The 22,414-nt window shown below is 42.5% G+C and overlaps 3 protein-coding genes and 1 long non-coding RNA gene across 7 annotated transcripts; 1 reads left to right on the forward strand and 3 right to left on the reverse strand.

The window, feature by feature from the left end:
- Positions 1-5,038, reverse strand: cplane2 (ciliogenesis and planar polarity effector 2). Its single transcript, XM_049022999.1, has 5 exons — positions 3,177-5,038; positions 2,797-2,949; positions 1,894-2,018; positions 1,347-1,485; positions 1-1,226 (listed from the first exon to the last, which is right to left on the reverse strand). The coding sequence occupies exons 1-5, from the start codon at positions 3,286-3,288 to the stop codon at positions 994-996; spliced, it is 762 nt and encodes a 253-aa protein (XP_048878956.1). The 5' UTR covers positions 3,289-5,038; the 3' UTR covers positions 1-993.
- Positions 5,039-5,355: 317 nt separating this feature from the next.
- Positions 5,356-12,471, reverse strand: si:ch73-15b2.5 (rho guanine nucleotide exchange factor 19). 4 transcript variants are annotated; one of them, XM_049022977.1, is made up of 14 exons: positions 12,143-12,471; positions 11,849-12,003; positions 11,416-11,602; positions 11,258-11,331; positions 10,144-10,397; positions 9,262-9,422; positions 8,349-8,501; positions 8,142-8,271; positions 6,793-6,867; positions 6,547-6,639; positions 6,274-6,425; positions 5,876-6,040; positions 5,610-5,682; positions 5,356-5,489 (listed from the first exon to the last, which is right to left on the reverse strand). In XM_049022977.1, exons 2-14 carry the CDS (start codon positions 11,943-11,945, stop codon positions 5,481-5,483), a joined length of 1,623 nt encoding a protein of 540 aa, XP_048878934.1. In that variant the 5' UTR covers positions 11,946-12,003; positions 12,143-12,471; the 3' UTR covers positions 5,356-5,480. The 4 variants fall into 4 exon arrangements, with proteins under 4 accessions (XP_048878934.1, XP_048878933.1, XP_048878932.1 ...); XM_049022976.1 differs by having other exon boundaries at positions 11,849-11,985; positions 12,143-12,470; XM_049022975.1 differs by lacking the exon at positions 12,143-12,471 and having other exon boundaries at positions 11,849-12,130.
- A 95-nt stretch (positions 12,472-12,566) lies between these two features.
- ccnd3 (cyclin D3) lies at positions 12,567-18,573 on the forward strand. The gene is made up of 6 exons (XM_049022988.1): positions 12,567-12,826; positions 12,904-13,137; positions 14,013-14,228; positions 15,607-15,766; positions 17,576-17,718; positions 18,250-18,573. Exons 2-6 carry the CDS (start codon positions 12,904-12,906, stop codon positions 18,427-18,429), a joined length of 933 nt encoding a protein of 310 aa, XP_048878945.1. The 5' UTR covers positions 12,567-12,826; the 3' UTR covers positions 18,430-18,573.
- LOC125747610 (uncharacterized) lies at positions 17,353-22,072 on the reverse strand. The gene is made up of 2 exons (XR_007399341.1): positions 21,693-22,072; positions 17,353-18,425 (listed from the first exon to the last, which is right to left on the reverse strand). It is a non-coding gene; the product is annotated as an uncharacterized LOC125747610 (long non-coding RNA).
- Positions 22,073-22,414: the final 342 nt, after the last annotated feature.

A 22,414-nucleotide genomic window follows, 5' to 3' on the forward strand; every position in this document is an offset into this window, starting at 1 on the left:
TAAACGTTGAAAATGAGGGGTTATTTATAGTTCCTGGAATAGGCACTGCCATTTGTATGCTGTGTACATTTGCCATTTGTACAGTGCAAAATAAAGACACTGCCAAATGAAGCTTATTTCTTTTTTATAGATTAGACATTATATAGAACAATGCTCATTTCAATAAGCCCTGAAAATCACTTTTAAAAGCAGACATCGCTGTACTTCAGGTCCAGGCCTGAGGTGGTGCTCACGCGCCAACTGAAACAGCCACTTGTGTTACTAACTTAAAACTTCAGTTTGATTTCCCCCAATAGCTGAGCATCAGCATCACATCTTTGCTTTGCACCAAGTCTAAAGCATGTTCTCCCGTGCTACTAGCACACATGCAAGTACACCACGCACGCGTTTTCCATCGAGCAGGTTGGGCCTCGACACAGACCACTTCCTCCACAATTTCCTCTAGGTGCTCAGGAACGAGACAAAATGTGCCACAAAGCAAACAAACATACCTTTAACTATAATGCAGCATAAATTACAAACTGACACCAAAATGCTACAGACTTTGCTATGATATACACGGTGGGGGAAAATATAGCATATTAAAGTTCCTTTGACCTTTAACAATTTCAAAATGAAAAGTTCGTCTTTAAAAAACATTTTCCCAATATGAAAGGCACAAATTAGTAAGAACAACAAACCGTGAAACTTAGTACAATTAGAAGAATTAACAACACAAACTAATACTTCATTTCATCTTAAAATAAACCATTTGCAAACCAGAAAGGGGTCCTTTTGAATTGGACAATTTCACATTCAGCAGTTTGTTACAAATTATCAAAACATTTGTTAATGATGAATACAGCTACGTCCATATATACAGTATTTAAATTACATTTGTAATACAGAAGAGGGAGTATTAGACAGACTGGCAGATGGACGGACCGACACGTGGGACTGGACTGACTCTTAAAGAAACTAGGACCAACTTTTTAAAGCCAGCCTTTGGTCTGGTCAGTGTCCAGCACGACTGCTGGTATCTAGCACAGCAGACTCATTGGCTGGCACCGCGCCAACAGTCACGCAGTCCTGGTGCCACAGAAGCTCCGCAAGGGTGTTGAGGAGCGGAGCCACGTTCTGCAGGTCGTCACACACACCCCCACCGATACAGAACACGGGAACAGCCCACCGCTCCTGGAAAGCCTTCACTTCCTGCTCCGTCACATCCGTGTGCATGAACAGGTCAAACATTGAAGTGACGTCAAGGAAGATCACACTGAACGTCAGCATCACAATTCATAAACCTGTGTGAGAGTCAGAGAGCTGGGATCCATGAGCGGTACACTGTCAGGACTTCATGAAAGGATACTTGGTGCCGACCACCAACTTCACAACATTATCTGAAGGGTCACACCCCCGAGCAATCTGACCGGGTAAGTCATCAAAGGAAGAGTGGTCTGTGAAGGAGAACAGGAAGAGAATGGCATCCAACTGCTCCTTACAGGCCTGGGGAGGGGGAAACGGATGCAAATATATTACTAAACAATAGCAGTATATAATAGCTAGAGAATGTCATGAATAAACATCACAGAATGTTGTGCAGGACTTCACTTTTCCCATTATCAGAAAACTAAGGACTTGTAAGACCGAAAATTATTACATTTATTTATCAAATACAGAGTGAAATACTACAAATCAGGGAGCAATTGTGGGTAAGGGTCTTGCTCAAGGTCCCAACAGGGAAATTGCTTCAAGTCATGGGATTTAAACCAGTCACCTTTCCTGAAGGAGGCAGAAATGCAATGGCATTACAGTAAATTATCGTTAAATATGAGCGTTTTCGTCACACCAACTACCGTGAGTCAGAAAATAATACATGAAAATGACAGCATTTGTGATGAAAACACAGCATACCGGGAGAAGATGGTCGAAGCGGCGCAGGGCATTTTCTCCACAGTCCCACAGATGCAGACGGAAGATCAGGACCTGGCCGCTGTTCCTCAGCTTCACTGGCCAGAAGACCACAGAGGTCTGAATACCTGAGGATGCAGCAGTTTGCAAGCCATGAACTAACAAGTACAAGGCAGCACCACCAGCGGGACCTAACGTTTACCGCACACAATACTCAAAGACATAGCTTGTCCACAGAGAAATCTGTAAAAATACATTCCCCAAACAATGAAGCATGACCATAAAAAAACCTTTCAGGAGCAAAAACAAAACATAATTTAACACAAAAACTAAAGGTAAAACAAGAACCTCCCATATTTTTGTAGCTAGTGGTATTACTTAAGTTACCGTCACACCTTGGGGGTGTTCCATGACGCAGGATTTCTCAGTTAGCTGGATTAGCTTAAGATAGAAGTCATGATCGTCCAATGAGAGTTTAGGTAATGAGCATTCCTACTGGACAATCATAACTTCTAGCTTAAGTTAACCCAGTTAACTGAGAAATCCAAGGGGGTATTTCTTGCTTAGCTGGAGAACTTGCGGGATTTAAGGAAGACCAAACTGAATGGACTTTATCTTTGCTTGCTTACATTTAGCTCAGACTACCTTAGATCCAACAAGTTAGCAGACTAAGCAAGAAACCCTTCTTCGTGGAACACCCCCCTGCATAGTGAACCACCCCCAGGATTTTATTTTTTTTATTAGCCAGATAATTTAAGCCAAATGTAAAGATTGTCAAATAGAAATGTCACTCACCACTCCCCCTTTTGGACAATTTCCACAGCTGGCTTAAGTTATCCAGCTAGTTGCTTTGTGCAAAACCCCCTGCTCTTTCAGCTCCCTCCCATTTATCTGACAAGTACCAACCTATGGTCTCGTAGTGCACGCTAGACACATCCAGACCAGCAAGGCGAGCAGCCAGAGCAGTCTTTCCCACACCACTCTTCCCTGAGAGGAAGACCTTATAGCGGACAGTGTCCACATTTACCAGAGGCGGAACTGCAGGGGCTTCTAGCAAACCTAAAAAAAGAAAATGTTATATTCATATACACACACAAACAACAATTATAATACTTATCAACATCCTAATACTTACATGCAGTATTCTAGTACAGACATTTACCCGAGGAGTACTTCTAAACTGTTACCTGAAAACTGCATTTAAATTATACCCTTATGGCAAATAATTCTAGCAGTTCTAATGAGTCTGGCATTTTAGTAATCAGTGCATTAATAATCATTCATACCGAAAATCTTGCGTTTTTTCTTGCGTTTGATCCGGGAGAAGAATCCCTTTCCTTCGACAGACCTGTACCAGTCCATCAGCACCACCGACCCGGAGGGAGGCGGATGTGCCATAGCCAGATCTGATCAAGTAGCTTGCGTGTAAACTGGCCAGTTACTAGCAGACATCATCATTTAAATCAAATTTGGACAATATGCACGTGTTTTACACATTAAAACACCGTCAGGTAAAAGCATGTCTGAAAATTGGCCATAGTGTGATTTTGTGTTCTCTGTATTCTACGGGTCCCGGGACAGGCTACCCTGGGAAAGCGGCTGGAAAATGGGCAGAGGTATTTAAGTTTGCAATGTATAACTTGTACCGGGAATGCAACATTTCAAATTAATTAGTGTCTGCTTTATCTACAGGATCCTGCGGCCAGGTAACCAGGGACCGCTTAAAACGAGACGAGGTCACGTGTCTTATAAGCGATTGCCGTAGCCGCGATGTACCGGCATACATTTGGTCAATATTTCAAAAGCAGAATTACGCTTTAAATAGAAACGTAGCGAGAATGCCTAACAACATATCAACTTTTCTAATAATCTAAGTTACACATCGACCACGCAAAGTTTCAACTACATAAGACACTACCCTGCTTACCACAAATAACTCATAACTACAATCAGCGTCCTCCGGTCGCCCTGCCCGCGACGTACAAGACGTACGGGACGCTCTCCCACGTAATGAGTGGGCGGAGACAAGGGCATTCAGAATGGTCTCGCAAACTTTTTAAAGGGGCAGCAATGCAAACAAACGTAGCTTGTCCTGACTCCCAATAGGGTTAGGGAGACTAGGGGGACATCCCACCTCCCCTGGAAGTATCCGGGGGGAAATTGGCAGCAACACGCTCTGACGCCCACGAAAGATGCGCAATGTGACGGAAATCTGTCGTTCCGCTATTCGGCGCGAAGTTTAACCGCTCTTGCTAAATTTTACCACAACTCTTTAGTCCTGGTCGGGAACATATTTACGGTATTCCCGTAATACCAGCCAAGCAGTGATCGGCACCCCCACCCTCCCGGATGCTCCTCATCTGTTAAATGTTTAGAAATTGAGTTTCAGTGGTTCTGATTAAAAACCTAAATATTATCACACAGCAATCAATATAATCCATTACACACTGAACCCTTTGCCCTTGAATACAAACGTATTAGCTTAGGCTGAAAGTCCTTTTTTGCATGTGTACCTTGTTGACGTGGTAGTAAAAAGCACGTGTACACAGGGTTCTTTTAAACGCGTCTTTTTATGCCACCTAAATACGGACTTTAATTTGCCGCGTCCAGAGGGTAAAAGTACGGTCTGGAGACATCCTGTCTCATGGTTTATACCCCGATAGCGATCTGCGGAGCTCCCCGTCCAGTGAGCTCGGAAACCGCTTAGTCACGTGTATTATGGGAAGCACTCTTTAGTGGAGAATCTCTACATTCTGATTGGTTGCAGACGAGCCGAGTCATAGCTCATTAACATAAAGGTGACTGGCTTCGTTTTTAATTCGAGTTTCTTCAGCGATGCTACGACCGTACACATTTCCTTGAAGCACCGCTGATTACTTTCTTAAGCGATGAATATTGATCGAGTTCTTCACATACGAAAAACGAAAACCACAACTCCCCGAATTACTCCGCATCGATTTGATTAAACTCAGCAACAGCTCGTTAGTTTTGTCCACTTTCAGTCACGTGATTTCCGCACATGATGCTGTTTCCGGGACGTAGGTGGGTTTCGGGTTGGTGGAGGACTGAAAAATGAGATCGGCGGCAAGACGTTGATGGAGGAGTCCGTGAGGGTATAGGGGAGACAATGTAAAGTATATTTTTTTGGGGGGGGGGGTGGTTGGGGTCGAATGACACCAAATTATACATTGAGGGGATACACATCCCCCCCATTCCTTTGTTCGGCTAAAACCTTATTCTCCTATATTGATAAAATTTTATATCGAAAACATTTTTTGTATACCACGGTTGACTCATTCCAAATCAAAGCAAAGTTGGTACCAGCGTCATTCTTAATTTATATACCTTTTTAAAGTCAAGTTCCTAATAAGTTTCCAGGACGCATAAAAAGCGCAATGGATCTTGCATACATTTAAGATTAAACAAAATTTCTGCTCCCCATATGCATAGAAAAGCTACTACACGTTTACAAGTCATACGCTTTATTAGAATAGCACAATTAAAATAAGATATCTTGATATATTAAAACATTCGTCGTTTCCTGCCAATATTAAAGCCCAAAATATAGTCTTCGTGGTGAAAGGTAAACCCTACAATGTCTGTGGAAAAGGGGAAAATGTACCATCAGTCTCATTTGTACTCACTTGAGCCTGGTAACCATGAATGATATTCAGAAATGGTGGGGCGGCTGAAGATCAGCAGTCTCCTAGAACTATTACCTGTAAAGCATCTTTTATGGTCGTGTCGCCGCCTTGTGGTGATAGGAGTCTAATCCACACATCCCTTTCTGAGCTGTGAAAGTCCCCCACATTAAATTAACTTACACTCTCAGCAATTTCAAATCCGTTGTAAACAAAGACACCGTTTTGTAAATAGCACAATGCACGCTAATCTAACATGTAGGCTGATTCTTATTTCACATTTCAAGGGAATATCCACTTTTCTATAAGTCCTTTACAAAAACTTAAGCCAGTTTAGTCATTACCCAGCATTAGCAGCAAGGACAAAATCAGCAGGCAGGTTTGAGTGGTTCTGAGAGAGGTGTAACTGGAAGCAATGCTGGGGCAGCCCATGGACCTTAGTCTTCACCTGGCCCACAGCGACATGGACCGGAAACCTGGCATAGTCCAGCACATGGAAACGGGACTCTCTGAAAGGGAGCAGTACTTCACTCCAGTATCAAACAAGTTCAAGAGAAACATTGGTGATCAACTTAAAAAGGAGACTGACACTTCTAAAACCTTCATGTTCAATCTCTTCCTATTAATTTCACATGCTATTGGAGATCTCCCAATACCTGCCAACCACCCCTCTCAAAGCGGGGGGGGGGGGGGGGGGAGAGAGAGACCCCAACAGGCCAAGTATGCTTCGAGTGTAACGCACCCCCGGAGAGACAGCAGCAGCAGGTCATTGAAGAGGTGCAAGTGGATGTTCAGGAATGAGACGGAGCCTTTACTCAGAGGACCCTTCATCAATACTTGCCGTAAGCCACCCTCTTGCACTAGGTGGCGCCTGTGACTGATAAGGGGGAGAGACTACAAAACGGGGGAGTGTTACTGCATGCAAATGATGTCACTCATCAGTACCACACCAAGTTACATGAGCGTTTATAAAACTGGTCATGTACTTAATTCCTAGTTAGATACGCAGGACAACCTTAACCCTTTTGAAGTCAAGCTGTTTCTCCAGCGCAACAAGTTTTTCTGTCTGTTTCATGCGCTGAACGCTGTCATCACATTCTGTCAAGATCTGGACAAGGCACGGTTCATGAATCGGAAGGGAAAGTGGAGCAAGAATCGAGAGAGAATTGTGCATGGGTTAGAAAGGACTAAACTAATGCAAAGTTGTTTTAGGCCTGCATTAGAAGCACATTACTAAAATTCCCTCTGCATAGCACGTTACCTGGTGTACGGCCAATATGGCTTCCTTTGTAAGGGTAAATGGGTCAGACTCAAGTGGTGTCAGCTTCAAGATGTTCTAGAAGATGAAGTTGTACAAAAGATTACTTCACTTAAATTCACATATACACATACTGATGAGCCATATGACCACCTCCACATGACATGAGTAACAGACTGATGATCTCGTTTAAAAAACAAAAGGAAAAAAAAAAAAAGCCTGTCCAGCTCAGTGATATACGAGTCGGTAAGCCAACATCTGGTACTCATAGCTACCCTGTGGAATGCAGAAGAAATCAGCAGGGGAAGATCCGAGAGGCTTTGGCAAGGACCAGATCATTATGGCCAGACCACTGGGTAACAGAATCACTAAAACCACGAGACTAGTGGGGTTCTCACAGCCTGTTGTGGTGGGTACCTTCTGAGAGAGCAGTCTGATGAACTTGACAGGGTGTTTGGCAGCCAAGACTCATAGATGTGCACCGTCAAAGTTTATCCCATCTGGTACAAGGAAACAGAAGGGCTACTGTGGCACAAGTGGCAGATAAAGTTGATGATGGTCATCAGGACATCATGCCCTGCTTTGTATGGGGCTGCAAAGCCCCGTCCACTGCCAAAAGCGCCTACAACAGGCATGAGTCGGAACTGCTCCTTGGAGCAATGGAAGGTCACCTGGTCTGATGAGTCCCATTTTATGTTGCATCATTGTAGACTGCCAGGTAGGTGTCAAGCATAAGTGGGATGTGCTGGACCAGCAAGCCTGATCCGTGGCTACGCCGTCCCATTCGGAGCACGACTCTATGCCTTGTGTCACATGACACATCACTCCCGTAACCATCATTAAAATTATATTGTTTGTGCCACAGTATCCCTTCAGCTGGTGTATAGCAGATGGCACAGACTTCATTCTCATCTTGCAATGACAAGCTGAAGACCCTGTCAATGGTTTGTGGCAATTCCCCTCCTCTGGCAGCTCTCAGCAAGTACTCACCACGGCTGACTGAGCACCCCCACACGCCTTGCCGTTTCAAAGATGCTCTGACCCAATTGTCTGGCCATAACCACTTGGCCCTGATCAGTCACTCAGGTTTTTACCCTGCCCATTTATTCTGCAGGCAATACATCATCTACGAGTACCGGATGTTGGCTTACCACATATCCCAGACCAGATATGCCATTTTTATGAGATAGTCAACACTATTTGCATCACTTGAGAACGGTCAGTGTTTTAGCTCATCAGCGTATAGATGCGCAGAGCATTCAGACTTTGGTTCTGTACAGGTACAGAATAAGCCCATGTTCATGTTCATAATGGTGATCATTTCCGTTAACCCTCAAGGACGACAGTATCACCTCCAGAACAATCCGCAGTCGAGTGATCCTTTGGAAGGGCAGCACCAGGAAGGACTTGAGGGTCTGTCGCTGGCATGCAGGGTCCTTCTCCAGTTTCTTCAAAGCATGCACAAATCCTCTGTTTTCCTGCCTGTACAAGATGGAGAATTAGGTCCAAAAAGCAGCAGCAACTTACCATTTTGACAAAGGGAAAGGACGGTGACAGACATCAGGCGTTTGATGAGTGTCTCCTGGTACATCATGTTGGTGATGTACGGCACGTAGACCCGACGCAGTGCGGCATGGTGCTGAAGCACAAGGTCCCCAATCTGCTGCATCATGACACTCTGCCCTAGATGGGCCTCCAAGTCAAGCAGGAACCTGCAAGCATTCAACACAGATGGTTGTGTGTCCTTGGAAAAGAAAAACGGCAACATTCTCGCACACACACGAATACTAGCAAAATGTAATTTTACTCACTCCTTCTGCGTTGATCCTCTCATGAGAAAAGTCACAGAAAACTATTAGATAGTATGTGTCAAAATTGCAACAGCTAGCATGTGACGGGCCATTCCGCACACCCATTATGAAACATTTAATGAAAGAAACGGACTAGAAAACCGGTATGATACTTAAAGCCTAAGAGTTCACATTTAAGCAAGTGTTTCTACTGAATGATGGTAAATCCTTGAAAATGAGAACCCCCCCATTATAGGCCCATTCATTGCGTTTTCCTAAATTTGAAGGTCAGCTTTTGCAATTCTGTTTCTGGACAGGTATTTCAATTACAGGGCAGCCTGCCATTTATACCTAAAAACTTGGAGCAACAGTTAATCGGTTCAGCTCCCGGTAGCTGTCAGAATAAAAATTATTTAAAAGAATTTGGTCTACAGCAGGGGTCTCCAACTCCGGTCCTGGCGGGCTACCTACCGTCCAGTAGGTTTCCTATCCTACCTGGCTTCTGATGAGCCACACCTGTTCATGATATTTACCTGAGAACAGGTGTGGCTCATGAGAAGCCAGGTAGGACAGAAAAGCAACTGGATGGTAAGTAGCCCTCCAGGACCGAAGTTGGAGACCCTGGTCTACAGTCACTGCAGAAATCCATCCTGGCACATGCCCAGGGCTTCTCCGGACCTACCGCTCACTCATTCCCTGGACATCTGAAAGGTTTGAGAAGAGAATGTGGTGTTCCACAGTAGGCAGGGACAGGCGCAACATCTGTGACCCTTGAAAATGAGTCACTGCCACTGTCAGACTCTTCAGGTATGAGGCCTCTGACCTGATCAGCTCAAACATGGCCTAGGAGGCATGGAGATGCAGCTGAATCTTCCACCTTTCAGGCAGATGCACCAGCTCACAATCACAATACTGTATGTGCTCTAACTAAGCGACACAGATTAATCAAGACAAGATACGCGTTAAAAATACATTCAATGATTGCTATTCTGTACAAGAGTACACTACACAACGGCTCAAGCCACAGCACTGCAAGCTACGCTGAATGTTAGACAATTTATTCTACATATAAAGAAATTTTGGTAACACTTTAGAGGGTACAAATACTTAGTAATAACACAGTTATTATTGAAGTACAAATCATGAACAAATAGTCACTACTTGAAATTAATGTAGCGTGATGCATCTTTTCTGAACAAAACATGAGATCATTATTTCACTTGTTATTCATGACTTTTTCCTTCAGTAATTCACAAAGGTTTACAGAATTAACAGATATATTAATTACTAATAAATTAATGGGGCGACGTGTGTGGTGTGTGATTGTGCCCTGCGATGGGCTGGCCCCCCATCCTGGGTTGTTCCCTGCCTCATGCCCATTGCTTCCGGGATAGGCTCCGGACCCCCCACAACCCAGTAGGATAAGTGGTTTGGAAAATGGATGGATGGATGGAATTAATGAGATCAGTATGCAACCAAGACTTAGTTTGTGGTTAATTAATACAGCACAAATTATTGGTGCCCCAAATAATAAAGAATGCAGCTAACTGAAAGCACACCCCACCTCTTGTAGCTTGATCTCCTTTGGAGCCAGACTCATGAGGAGACCCTGCTCTCGAACCTCAGGTAAATCCTGCCACAGAAGGCTGCCCTTCTCCTGGTGGAACGAGCGAGGAGTAGGTGGCGTCACTACAGCAGAGCTGTGCTTCAGGAGGCCGGGAAGGCGAATGGCAGCCGCCAGAGCAGACAGGTCACTGCCTTGAATCCTGTGCATCTCGGCCTGTACACACTGTAGGCAGTACTCCTGGTACAGAGGTGCTGTCCGTCAGCAAACAGGGAGGGGGGGGGGGGGGGGGTTCAAGTTGTTCAGAATTGCACTGTATGGGACGAGTTATGAAAGCCACAATAATAAAATACATTAATAAATGTTTTTAAGGCACCAATTAGCATGTCAGCCTCAAAAACTGACTAAGATACACACAGCATGTCTGGGTCCGAGCTCTAAAGAGGCCTTGGTGACAAAGCCCAGGTATCCAATCAGAGTCTCACAGAGAGGCTGTCACTCAGCGTGAATGCTGCCATCTCATTCGTCACATCAGTGACTAGCAATGCTCAACTAATGCTGGAACAACAGAATATCTGAAGAACGAATACCTGTTTAGCAGTACGCTGCAAAAAAATGAAAATCTGAGCAAGGATAATTCGTATAGTTAGATCAAATTTTACGTTTCATTAAACTAACATCTTATGAAGAGTAATTTGTTTGTATTTAGGCGTATTGTCTTATTTTAGGGAATCTTACCAAGTACAATTTTCTTACTGCACCAGAAGATAAGGCCTAAAACTAGCAAAATTGTCTCAAAACAGAAGCAGTTTCTCTTAAATTTGAAAGGCCATTTTTTTCTGCAGTGTAACCAGATTTTTTTGTATTTCAAATTTCCCCATTTAGAAGCCCATTGTTCACTTCTAGAATGTAGCTACACCAAATATCAGAATTACACCCATTTGGTGGTTTTCAGTGCATTTTGTACAAGATCAACATAGATACTAATATTACATTAGTCACGAACTTGCTGATAAGTTATATTTCAACAGCATGTTATCAATAAAGACTGAAAATCTGCACTCTATAACAAACAGAATAAATGCAATGAAGTTTACATGAAAGAATTTCTTACAGGATCGACAATACTTTGATGCACTTGTGATTTCAGTAACATCCTTATCACTCTCCTTGAGACTGATATCATACCTGAAGATCCAAAAAATAAAAAGTTTCAGGCAATTCCTGCATTCCCACTAAGACCATTTTACACATGATTTCAAAAACACAAACCCTCTTCTTCCTGAGATGTCTGCGTGGGGGGAGGCCATTGGAGATGGCACATTCTGAGGCTCGTCCTGTCCAGGGAAGGTGAACCGAGGGCCTGGAGAGAGTGCGGCTGGACTATGATTCCATGTGTTCCAGGATGCAACAGACCTCAGCGCAGCTGCGATACCTCCAGCGGGGCTATAAAGAGCCTCTACAAAGCAGGGATGCAAGATTAAAATCTGCAGAAGGGACAACTTACTGCATCACAGCAGAGACAATGCAGAAAACCACTAGTTCTCAAAACACTTCACTTTCCATAACCTGGACATTTTCTTTTCAGTTGTTGTAATCACTTGGTAGTTGGTCTGTCCAAACCAGGTGACTTTTTCCAGACGTCAAATACTAAAGCATATAAAATCTGACTGAATCATAACCACCCCTGTTATCTCACACCTACCTAAGAGATCTTCACATTTTTGGTCACCCTGCTTCTTGGTAATACCCCACAATCCGCCTGTTTCCAGGCCATTCAGTTCATCTGACGCAGCAGACATCTTCCTCTAAGGGTGGTTTGGCCTCTTGCTGTGGTGGTTCCTGGTAAAAACAGTTTTTCTGAAAAAAATTACTTGCTTAATTCTGCCACATTAACACGTAAGCAAAAAAATGAACGCAGCGTTCATCCACATGAATTAACAATGGCATTATACAGATTGCAAAAGCATTTTTTTTCTGTAGGTAACTTTACACTTACCGTCAAACCTATATTTTCATTTGGCTTCTCAGCTAGTCTGAAAACGACCCCGTCAATCACGCGCATTTGTGATCACATGACCCTAATCGTGTTTTAATCATTTTCACGTGGGGTCAGCAGGTGTTTTAAAACATAGTGCGTATATGACTCGTTATTCAGCGTTATTCAGATTAAATATTATTGCATTTAACTTAAAATTAAGTATGTACATGATCAAATTTGGTAATACCTTACATAATGTCATTATATTAAGACCTGTTGAATATTTTGTGAATGTGAGTCTTTATACTCAGCTGGTTGGTTGAAACAAATTCTGGTCTGGATTTGTACGTCCTCGATCTGAACCCCACACTTTTATTGGATTACGTTTGTGAGTCAAGTACTTCCCCATTACTGCCGCTAGGGGGAGCCCTCTCAGCGGCGCTACAGTACTATTCACTTTCTGTGATGTACTGAAGTCCTTTCAACGCTCCATATTTTTCAAAAATATTATTTTACCAATATGCTAATCCACATCGTCCTTAATACAGAGATTTTTCGAAAGGATAGTATTTTCACTTGAAGCATGTAACAAATGCTTATTGTTCACATCTATGTTGTCGCATGTTTTGAAATGAATATGCAGATATGAATTATGATTAGGCGTGATCACCGACGACTACCGATTACAAAACCACGATTAATGTACGTCCCGCTTGCTGCTACCCACGTCGTGCTTTCGGGAACTATCTGGAAAGTTTTTAATCTGGTTGCATTTACAGATGAATTTAATGTGCCTGGAAGACGATCAGTTTCCGAACTGGCCGGCGGCCCCGCTGTGCTGTGCCTTTCGGGCAAGCTGTGACCCGGCCGTGGCTGAGGACAGCAGGGCGCTGAGTAACCTGCTGGCTCTGGAGAAGCGGCACTGGACCGCCGGCACCGGCTCCTACTTCGGCCGCGTCCAGACTGATGTTCAGCCGCACATGCGGAGGACGCTGACGGCGTGGATGTTCCAGGTGGTGGGGGGGTTGCAGGAACACTGCAGGGCACAACACTGTATGTAAGAGTTTTATCACCTTGTAAATAATCTTTAGGGTTTGCAAACTACCCCAACGCTTTTGATGTAGCTAATTTTAGGTTTATAATGGAATAATATAGATTTGAGTAAGATTTCTTTGCGCGAGAGTCTCAAAGTGTGAGTGTCATGGCAGATGCGTGAGATTTGGCAACCCTGAATCTATGAAGTTCAGATGTCAAAATTTTCATCTATTATAGCTATTAAGCATCAGGATTATAGCTGTAACTCACGCTGCAGTACTTCGACTATCCTGCACACATACACGTCCCTTTAACCGTCCGTCCATCCATCCATCCATCCATCCATCCATCTATCCATCCATCTATCCATCGTCGCAACCCGGAGCCAATCCCGAGAACGACGGGCGCAGGCAGCCATTTATACGTATTTAATGTTTTGTTGGCACCCAGGTTTATGGAACCAACATAAATGATATGAGCAGCCACCAGGTAATCAGAGCCAGGAAAGAGTATTTGACTAATCCATACGAATGCAAACTACATGTGAATTTACCGGAGAACGAAAGCTAACTGTGCGGATCGCAGAATATCAGGTGTTTAAATTCAGGGTTTTTTGGTCCTTGTATAAAATCTCATATTACACTTAGCCTGTGTATTGTAAAGAAACTATGCAAAAACGTTTTCAAAAATATTCTTCTTTTTGTCTATAGAGTTGAAATTAAAGTACATTTCTAAGTGATTAAAAGAACAACATTTAACTGACATAACAATACAAGTAACAATTGATAGTTTTTGGACTGTAAGTACCAGTTCACTAGAGCTTGGTGTTGTTATCGTCCTTGGTCTGCCACAGGTTTGTGAGGAGCAGAAGTGTGAGGATGAGGTGTTTCCCTTGTCAGTCAACTTCCTGGATCGGTACTTGGCTGCTTTTCCATTAAAGAAGACTCACCTGCAGCTCCTGGGCACAGTTTGCTTGTTTTTGGCTTCCAAGCTTCGTGAGACAGTCCCCCTGAGTGCCACCAAGCTGTGCATCTACACCGACTATAGCATCAAGGTGTCGGAGATTCTGGTATGTCATCACTTCAAACACCTGTCCCCATTTAACCCCTATTTATACAGACTATGTTTCCAAAATGGTGAAATGGCTTATTGTGTGTCATCTCTTGTGTCAAACGTTACAACTGTTATGTGTGTGCGCTGCTCCTCTGTGCCTTTTAAATTGCCCCTCGGGGACAAATAAAGTTTTTTAAAGTGAATTGAATTGAATAAACATAAACAGTGGGTGAAAATAGCAGAAACACCTACAAATACATGTTAATATCATTGGCATGTTGAGTTGGGCCTTTGGTTCTTCGTGGAATGGTGCCACACAAGTAAATCCGGAAAGAAAGCCTCCATTCCCTGAGGGATAAGGTAGATGGAAATCCACCCGCACTGCAGAACATCTCAAGGTTCAGCAATCTGATGATGGAAGGCATCCGATTGCATCTTAGTGTTCATGAATAAAGGCTCAAAATCCGTTATCAATGTGTATATGTATCTCGGACTGTTTGAACCTTAGGGTCCACCTGGTTTTGTGTTTCTTGGCATCATATGACCTTACAGGGAAATCATTGGTTACAGGGAATCCTGCAAGATTTCTGCTGACACCAATAGACATTGTGGCCTGAAAGCATCCATTGGTTTCGAACACACAAACCCATCTGGGCTTGTTTTTATGCACTGACCAAGCAACAACTCTGTCATAAATCCTACCATTGAAGTTCATAACGTATAGTTTTGTGTTGAGACTGGATCGCAGAAGTGCTGATTCTGAATTCTGTGGTAAATGAATACAGTGAGTGGCCACTTTATAAGGCACCCCTACATATTAACCACTGTTGGACCAAGCTGTAAATTTTGCAGTCGTGGTCTTCTCATTAGCTTGAATTAATCTGGCCGTTCTCCTCTTATTGGTTGATGTTTCCGCCAACAGGTCAATCACATCAGTGTCCCACAATCATACCGTGTTTAAAATCACTTACATCCTGTGTCTTAGCCATTCTGATGGCAGTTGAACCTTAATGCTGGGAGCAGACTAATAGTTAATAAAGAGTATATATCCTGAATATACTGTAAAATGCTTAAACAACACCTATTTATTTACGACGTGTAGTTTTAATAAATTAAGATGAAATTTAACTTCAAAACATAACATTGCAAACAGTCACACATGAAATGGAGCATAATGTTTGAAGTTGTGTGAATCAGAAGTGTATTAATCGGCAGTGTCTTCTTGGAGTGATCGCTCCACCTATATAGTTTGTTGCCCAACACTACTGGCTGGAAAAGTGGTATGTTGAGGTGACTGACTATGTTTGATGTATATAAAGCGTTTAGTGAATTTCAACAACTCCATGTGGTAGAAGTTTAGTTTCATGATGTGTTTGTTTCGTTTGCTGGCACAGAAATGGGAGCTCATAGTTGTATCCCAGCTGAACTGGGACCTCGCCTCTGTGCTGCCCTCTGATTTCCTGGAGCAGATTTTACACCAATTATCGGCTGTTCCTCTCAACAGCAGCATTCTACATAAACACATCCATTCCTACATCGCTCTGACAACTATTGGTAAGTACTCATGTCTAGGGCCCTGTACTGGTTAAACAGTTATTGAAGATGGATGGTGTGCATAGGTGAAAATCCCACCTAAATGTCAGTAACTATTTTGGGAGGGTCAATAAAAGGACCTTATGAAATAGGCCTTGTAAGTCTGTTTGGGTGCTTTTTAGATAAATGGTAAGGGAGTATTTACTCTTTTGTGTGGAATTGCACGCATCATCATTATTTTTTCTCCCCATTATCTCGAGATAATGACTTATTTTTGTTGGGATCTCATGGTAATGAAGTTCTCCCAAGATCATGTGCTAATTTTCTTATGATCTTGAGATAGCTTTTATTTACCCCCCTTGTTCAAGAGGTTTAGTAGCTTAGTTGGTTTTGCGTCATTGTGGAAGAATGCGTTACATTTCGCTTTGATAATGGGCCGTCAAAGTCATAGCAGTATGTCTATCAGTGACAGACAATGATCATATTAGTGTTTGTCACTTGACAAAAAGAGGAGCACTACATCACAGCTTCGAATTTATTTTACAATAAATGGGAACTTTGCAGTGACATAATGTTGAGCTCGAGAATTGTTACTTATCGAGAATACATAATTACAAACTGCAAGGCAGTGATCACTGCTCACTAGACAGTTAATGAAATTAATGGACAGAAACAATACATTTTGAGTAAGATTGACTATTAAACTTTGATCTAGGGTTTAAATGGGGAGTTTATTTAACAGACCTGTCCTGTATCCTGATTCTGTAGCACACACAGTAACGCAGGCAGTTCTGGCAGTCAGCTATATCACCATGTCAGAAAAACAAAAAATAAAAGTTGTGATTACAAACAACTTATCTTAAGAAAACACGCTAAACAAAAAGTTTAAATTCATGAGCTCTTAGGTGTTATGTCAAGATCACAAGAAAAATATCTTTCATACTTTTTTACTTTTCGTTCTCTCAAGATTATGAGAAAAATAAGTCGATCCTGAAACAAGGGGAAGAAAAAAATGATGATGAGTGTCTTCTCTGGACGTCCGTACTTCTGATAAATACAAGTGTAGGTATTTTCAGAACTATGTTGAAGCAGGTTGGGGGGCAAACTGTGTGATTTGATTTGTCATCCCCCCCCCCCCCCCCCCAAAAAAAAAATGATTTGTTCTAGCAATGTTTACAAAACGTTACGGTTAAGGTATGCAAACCTTATCCAGTTTTCCTGGTGCCCTGAAATGTTCCCAAAACATTAGCCCATTACTTCAGCTACTAATACAATTAATAATAATAAGAAGAAAGCCAATGAAGGGCATGGTAGTACAAGAGGTAGCACCGGACGGTGCATTCATGAGATGCACTTTAATAAAATTATATTTTATTTGAAAGACATATTTTTCAACATTAATTGCATTAAAAGGATATTCAGGTAATAATGTTATCATGCTCACAGTACAGTAACAGAACCGTTATTAAAATGTAAGACGTGGAAATAACGGTACATTAATATTACAGTAAGAACATTCTCTGCCGACTTTAAGATCTTCTGATAACGACTAAAGTTCTGGGAAGGTTCCCAGCTCGTTGGGTTATTCAACGCTGACCATGAGTCCCTGTATCTTCTAACAGCTTTTTCACTACAGGGATGCAGGCTGGAGTCTGTGCAACTTATGTTAGCCTGAATAGTGCAGAATGCAGGGGTACCATCTGGACAGATTACCAGTGAACCATAGGGCAAACACAGTTCCCTACCAGTTCACCTAAATGTACATCTTCGAATACTGCAGTACTCTCACTAATAATTATTCTTAATTTATTTTTTTTGTTTGTTTTACAGAGTACACGTTTTCCATATACCTGCCATCCACAATTGCGGGTGCCAGCATAATGGCTGCTTTTCACCGGGTAAAGTTTCTAGAAGAATCTTTCACTTGGGATTGGCTTATAGGACGCCTCAGCAGTGTCTTGTGCAGTGATCTGGTAAGATGTGCCTTATTCGTTATTATCTGTCTGGGTTTTGCAGTTGCTTTATGCTCTTTTCCAGATGAATGCAGTCCCTGTTTGTTTGTTTGTTTGTTTGTTTGTTTTGTTTGTACTTGTTCTATCTTGTTTTTTTGTATATAAATGGTGCAAATACTTTTTGTACTTCCTGTTACTTACTGTTTCATACAAACTTTAAACAAAAACATCACATAGAATGGGACTTTAACACTGAAGTATTCACAGTTACAAACCCAGCTACAAATATGAGTTATACTCCACTGAATGGTCTTGAAGTGAGTCCAAGTCTTCAGCTAAGCTCACAGGGTTAGGGATCCATGCCTGTTTCTGTGCTGGAAGGTTGTGGGTTTTAATCCCATGACCAGAAGCAAGAGTTAGGTCATTAAATCAAAGTCATATCTAATAGTTTGTAATTGTTCACACAATAATAATCACACCAAAGATTATAACAAACTTTTAATTCCTGCTAGGATTCCTAATTAACCACGGTTGTCACCATTTTCCATGCAGGGCTCTCTCTACTCCTGCTTCTTGAAGCTGGAGAACATGTTGGCCTTCTGCTTGCCACCATCCATGACACTCTCAAACACCTCCATGCCTGCTTGTGTGCGAGACGTCCAGCTGACGTCAGCTGTGTCGGGTCCTGGTGGAGAGGAGGCAGGGTGCTTTTCGGGGCCTGAGAATCCCTGAGTTTAGGGGAAACCGAAATGAAATATAAAGAAAAATGTTACTCAAAAATTCAATGACCTTTGGGTTTTATTTTTCTTAAGGATTTTTAAAAGAAATCAGTTGTATTTTATTATATTGATATGTGTTATGGGTTAATTGTAACTGTTCAGAAGTAGTTTCCATAGGAGCAGTTGGCCAAGTTTAATTGAATTTCAACTATGAATGAATGAATGGTTATACAATTAAATAAAAATACACTTATGGAATGACCACTACTTGTAATTTTACATTTTCTAGATGGTTTATTCAATAGCATGTACATATTTCCAAGTCTTTTTTGAACCCAACAATAGTTGGTTGACAGCGTTCAAACAGCATTTTGATGCTGTTGAAGATTTTTGTAATGGTTATAAACTTACTAATTGTGGCTGTGAGTTGGTTAAGACTAGAGCCGGTTACAGTCAGCCATAATCTGTGGTTTGGGAACATTTTGGTTTCCTGGTAAAGTACACCAACATTGGAGAGAGTAGTTGATATGACCAAAACTGCCGGTTGGCTCTGAAATACCAACCTTAGGATTTGCTGCTGGAAACGCATCCAACATGCCAACTCATCTGAGACGACATCATCTGAGTGTCTGTACAACCGATGCAAGGCAGAAACCAACTCTGCTGAAAGCGACTCTGCAGAAAGTGACTCTGCAAATCAGCCCCCCTGTGGCACTTAAGGCTTTTGCCAGAAAGTTCAGACTGGGCTGAAAAATAACTATGGCTATAGGGGTGTTTATCGCCACAGATCTGCAGCTGTACTCTGTAGTAGGAAACAGGATTTGCTTCATTATGATAGTTGCAATGTGGTCATATTTTATTTTTATTTATTTTATTTCACATGTTACATCCATCTATTTTCCATACCCGCTTGTCCTATGCAAGGTCTCAGGGAGCTGCTGTCGATTGGCAGGAAACTCCTGGACCTTCCAGATAGATGGGATGTCTGCACTTTGGTTTGCAGCTCCTCCTAATTGTGTTAGTTTTTGCAGTTTTAGTAATAAGTAATTTCAAAACAAATTCAGTTTTCCCTGCTGTCCCAAAATTGTACCATGCTGTGGACCCAAAACCAAAGTTTCTATCAAACCATGAATTTTGTATACAGATACACCCCTATTCCTGAGCCATATTTAACAGAAAATCAAAATAATTTCACAGACAGTAAAAAATTGTGCTGTGGGGGCCTTGCGTTTGACGTATGTGTCGTAGGGGAAGACCCCGGGCAGGATGCGAGTCCATGCAGACATACATGTGAGTCCATGGACACACTCACACACCAAATCATACATGATAGGCAAACTATAGAAGCCAGTCAGCATAAGTGCATCTCTCTGGACTGAAACCCTCCCAAACAAGAGAGAACATGCAAACTCAACAAACATGACAAGTTTAACCTCTATTGTATTTGTTACCTTTTTGGCAGTATAACCAACAGGTCAGCATTGTATGATCCAAGCATCACAGAGCTAAGACAGCTTGACTTTAACAAAAGATAAAAAGAGTGAGTGTGAAATTGGGAGACACAGTGGTTAGCACTGTTGCCTCACACCTCTGGGACCCAGGTTCGAGTATCCGCGTGGGTCACATGTGTGTGGAGTTTGCATGTTCTCCCCATGTCGTCGTGGGGTTTCCTCCGGGTACTCCGGTTTCCCCCCCACAGTCCAAAAACATGCTGAGGCTAATTGGAGTTACTAAATACGCCCATAGGTGTGCATGTGTGAGTGAATAGTGTGTGAGTGTGCTCTGCGCTGGGTTCATGCCCCATCCTAGGTTGTTCCCTGCCTTGTATTTGTAGCCTCTGGGATAGGCTCCAGACCCACATGACCCTCAGTATGACAAGCTGGATGGGTGAATGGCCAAACGCAGCGACAATACAGCCTCATGTTCCATCACCACATATTATTGTTATAACTTGCCAAAGTGAACTAATACTGTAATATTGAAAATGCAATAATATTGTGCAGAAAAAAGCACGGTGCAGCTAAGGTGTGTTTCTGTTACTATTGATAGGAACATTGCTATCGTGACTCTGGGTATAATTAACAATACATGGCAATAAATTGTCTAATAATACACATTTAAAGAAAGGTATGATGGGGGGGTATTTCCTATAAGGTAGACATAGTGTGAATGAAGAAAAGAAGGAAGAGTCACATGATCACAAAGAAAAAAATATTTCAAGCTCCACTCACACAAACATGGGAAGATACAATACTTCCTAAGTCTAAATGAACTCTTCATGATTCGATGTCGTATTTTATCACAAATTGCTGGCATGGATGCTGGTGTTTACTCTAGTTTATTTTTTTATTAATGTAGCTAATGACGACTTCTCTTGTGCTCAGCATTAGCGTTGTGTGCTAACATAAGCATGGACCACATGCGGGTGTTTGTGTGTTCGGACCCCCACAATCAAAGCTGGCAGAGTGACACTGAGGAGCCCCAAAGCACCCAGAAGCCTGGATGGAGGGGCTCAGTGAACGTGGTGGTGAACTTGTACAGGAGGGTCCATTTGTCAGAGTGCTGAGCTAACTCCCAGTTCAGGTACACGCCCACTCAGCTACTGGGGGGCTGGGGAGCTGATAAGATAGCGGAGCTGTTGTACCACACAGTGTAACTTTTACCAGAGCAGCTAAGATTCCAGGATGTATCATTGAATCCAATGCATTTGTCGTCTTCTTGTCTACTGGTCGTTCCTTTATAAGCCATCCCTATCCAGGCCCCTCCCCCACCCCACTCCGTCTCCCAGTAACAGCGACTGGACATTTTCTCCCTGCACAGCATTTGGGTGCAGCGCTCAATGGTTGGTTGATCGGTATCTGTCCTCCGGTCCCTTCTCTCATGCGTCACCTTCCTGTTCCCCTCATACAGGATCAGGCATCTGTGCGCTGTGTCCGGGTCCAGAGTGAGCGCACTGGCATCTATGGAATGCCATCGATGGCTGCTGTATAATCAGGTGATCTTTAATTTATTTTGATAAACAATCCTTCTAATTTGAATAGCACTCTTCTTCAAAACATCAATACTTAATCCTTAACATAAAAAGTTAGTCATTGCTGGCAGCGTTTTTAATAAAATAAAAATAGGTTTTTAATATGTTTAATACTGTTACAGTATTAGCATTTTTTGTCTAAACTGAACTAATGCAAATTTCAGAAAAGCGAATGCTACATTGATCAGTAAATCATGCGAGTAATTTACTGTTTTAAAAGTTTTTGTTAAATCTCACTTTCTTACCGTTATCCTTCATTTCAGTTCAGACATTCATTCCGTTCGTCACTCTGGACTCGCAGAAGTTTTTCTTATTGTCATGCCCGGCTCGTCGGATCCTCGTATGTGCCACGCCCCCAGATTATCCATGTGTGCTTTCCAGATCTTGCCCAGCTGTGTCGTATTATTTTCGCCCAGTCTTGTCTATTTCAGTCCATGTCTTAGCCTGGTTTCTTGTCGGTCATTGACGTTGTGTTCCTGTTACCATGTTCCCTCGTCGTTTCCCCAATAAATCCCCAATTTTCCCCGTCTTTTGCCTGCCTGCGTCGTCCTTCCCTACCTCCAGCCTGCCTACCTGCCCGTCTTCACCCGCGGATCGTAACACTTATGGCAGCTCAAACCGAAAGTGAAATGACGGGTCAGTTTAAGCGCTCTGTGCTTGTATTCATCGTCATTTTTCGACAGTTTGCAACATTTTGGTATACAATGATCTTTAAAATGTTTTACATCAAATGAATATCAACAGTTTGATGGCATGGGCACTGTTTTTAAGTAAAAATAGCGGCTCTTTTCTGCAATGTATTTCCAACTGCAAAAGACAGTGGTCGACCAAAAGACTAAAATTAAGGGAAAATTACAAAATTACGTGTACATGTGCAGGATTGTTATAAATAATGCGCGATGAGCACCATGCCCCGTCCTCGTGATAGAAACCCGCGAGATCGTGACATTGTCCCTATACCAAATTT

The sequence above is a fragment of the Brienomyrus brachyistius genome, chromosome 8 (assembly GCF_023856365.1).
Source record: "Brienomyrus brachyistius isolate T26 chromosome 8, BBRACH_0.4, whole genome shotgun sequence".
Lineage (NCBI taxonomy): Eukaryota > Metazoa > Chordata > Actinopteri > Osteoglossiformes > Mormyridae > Brienomyrus > Brienomyrus brachyistius.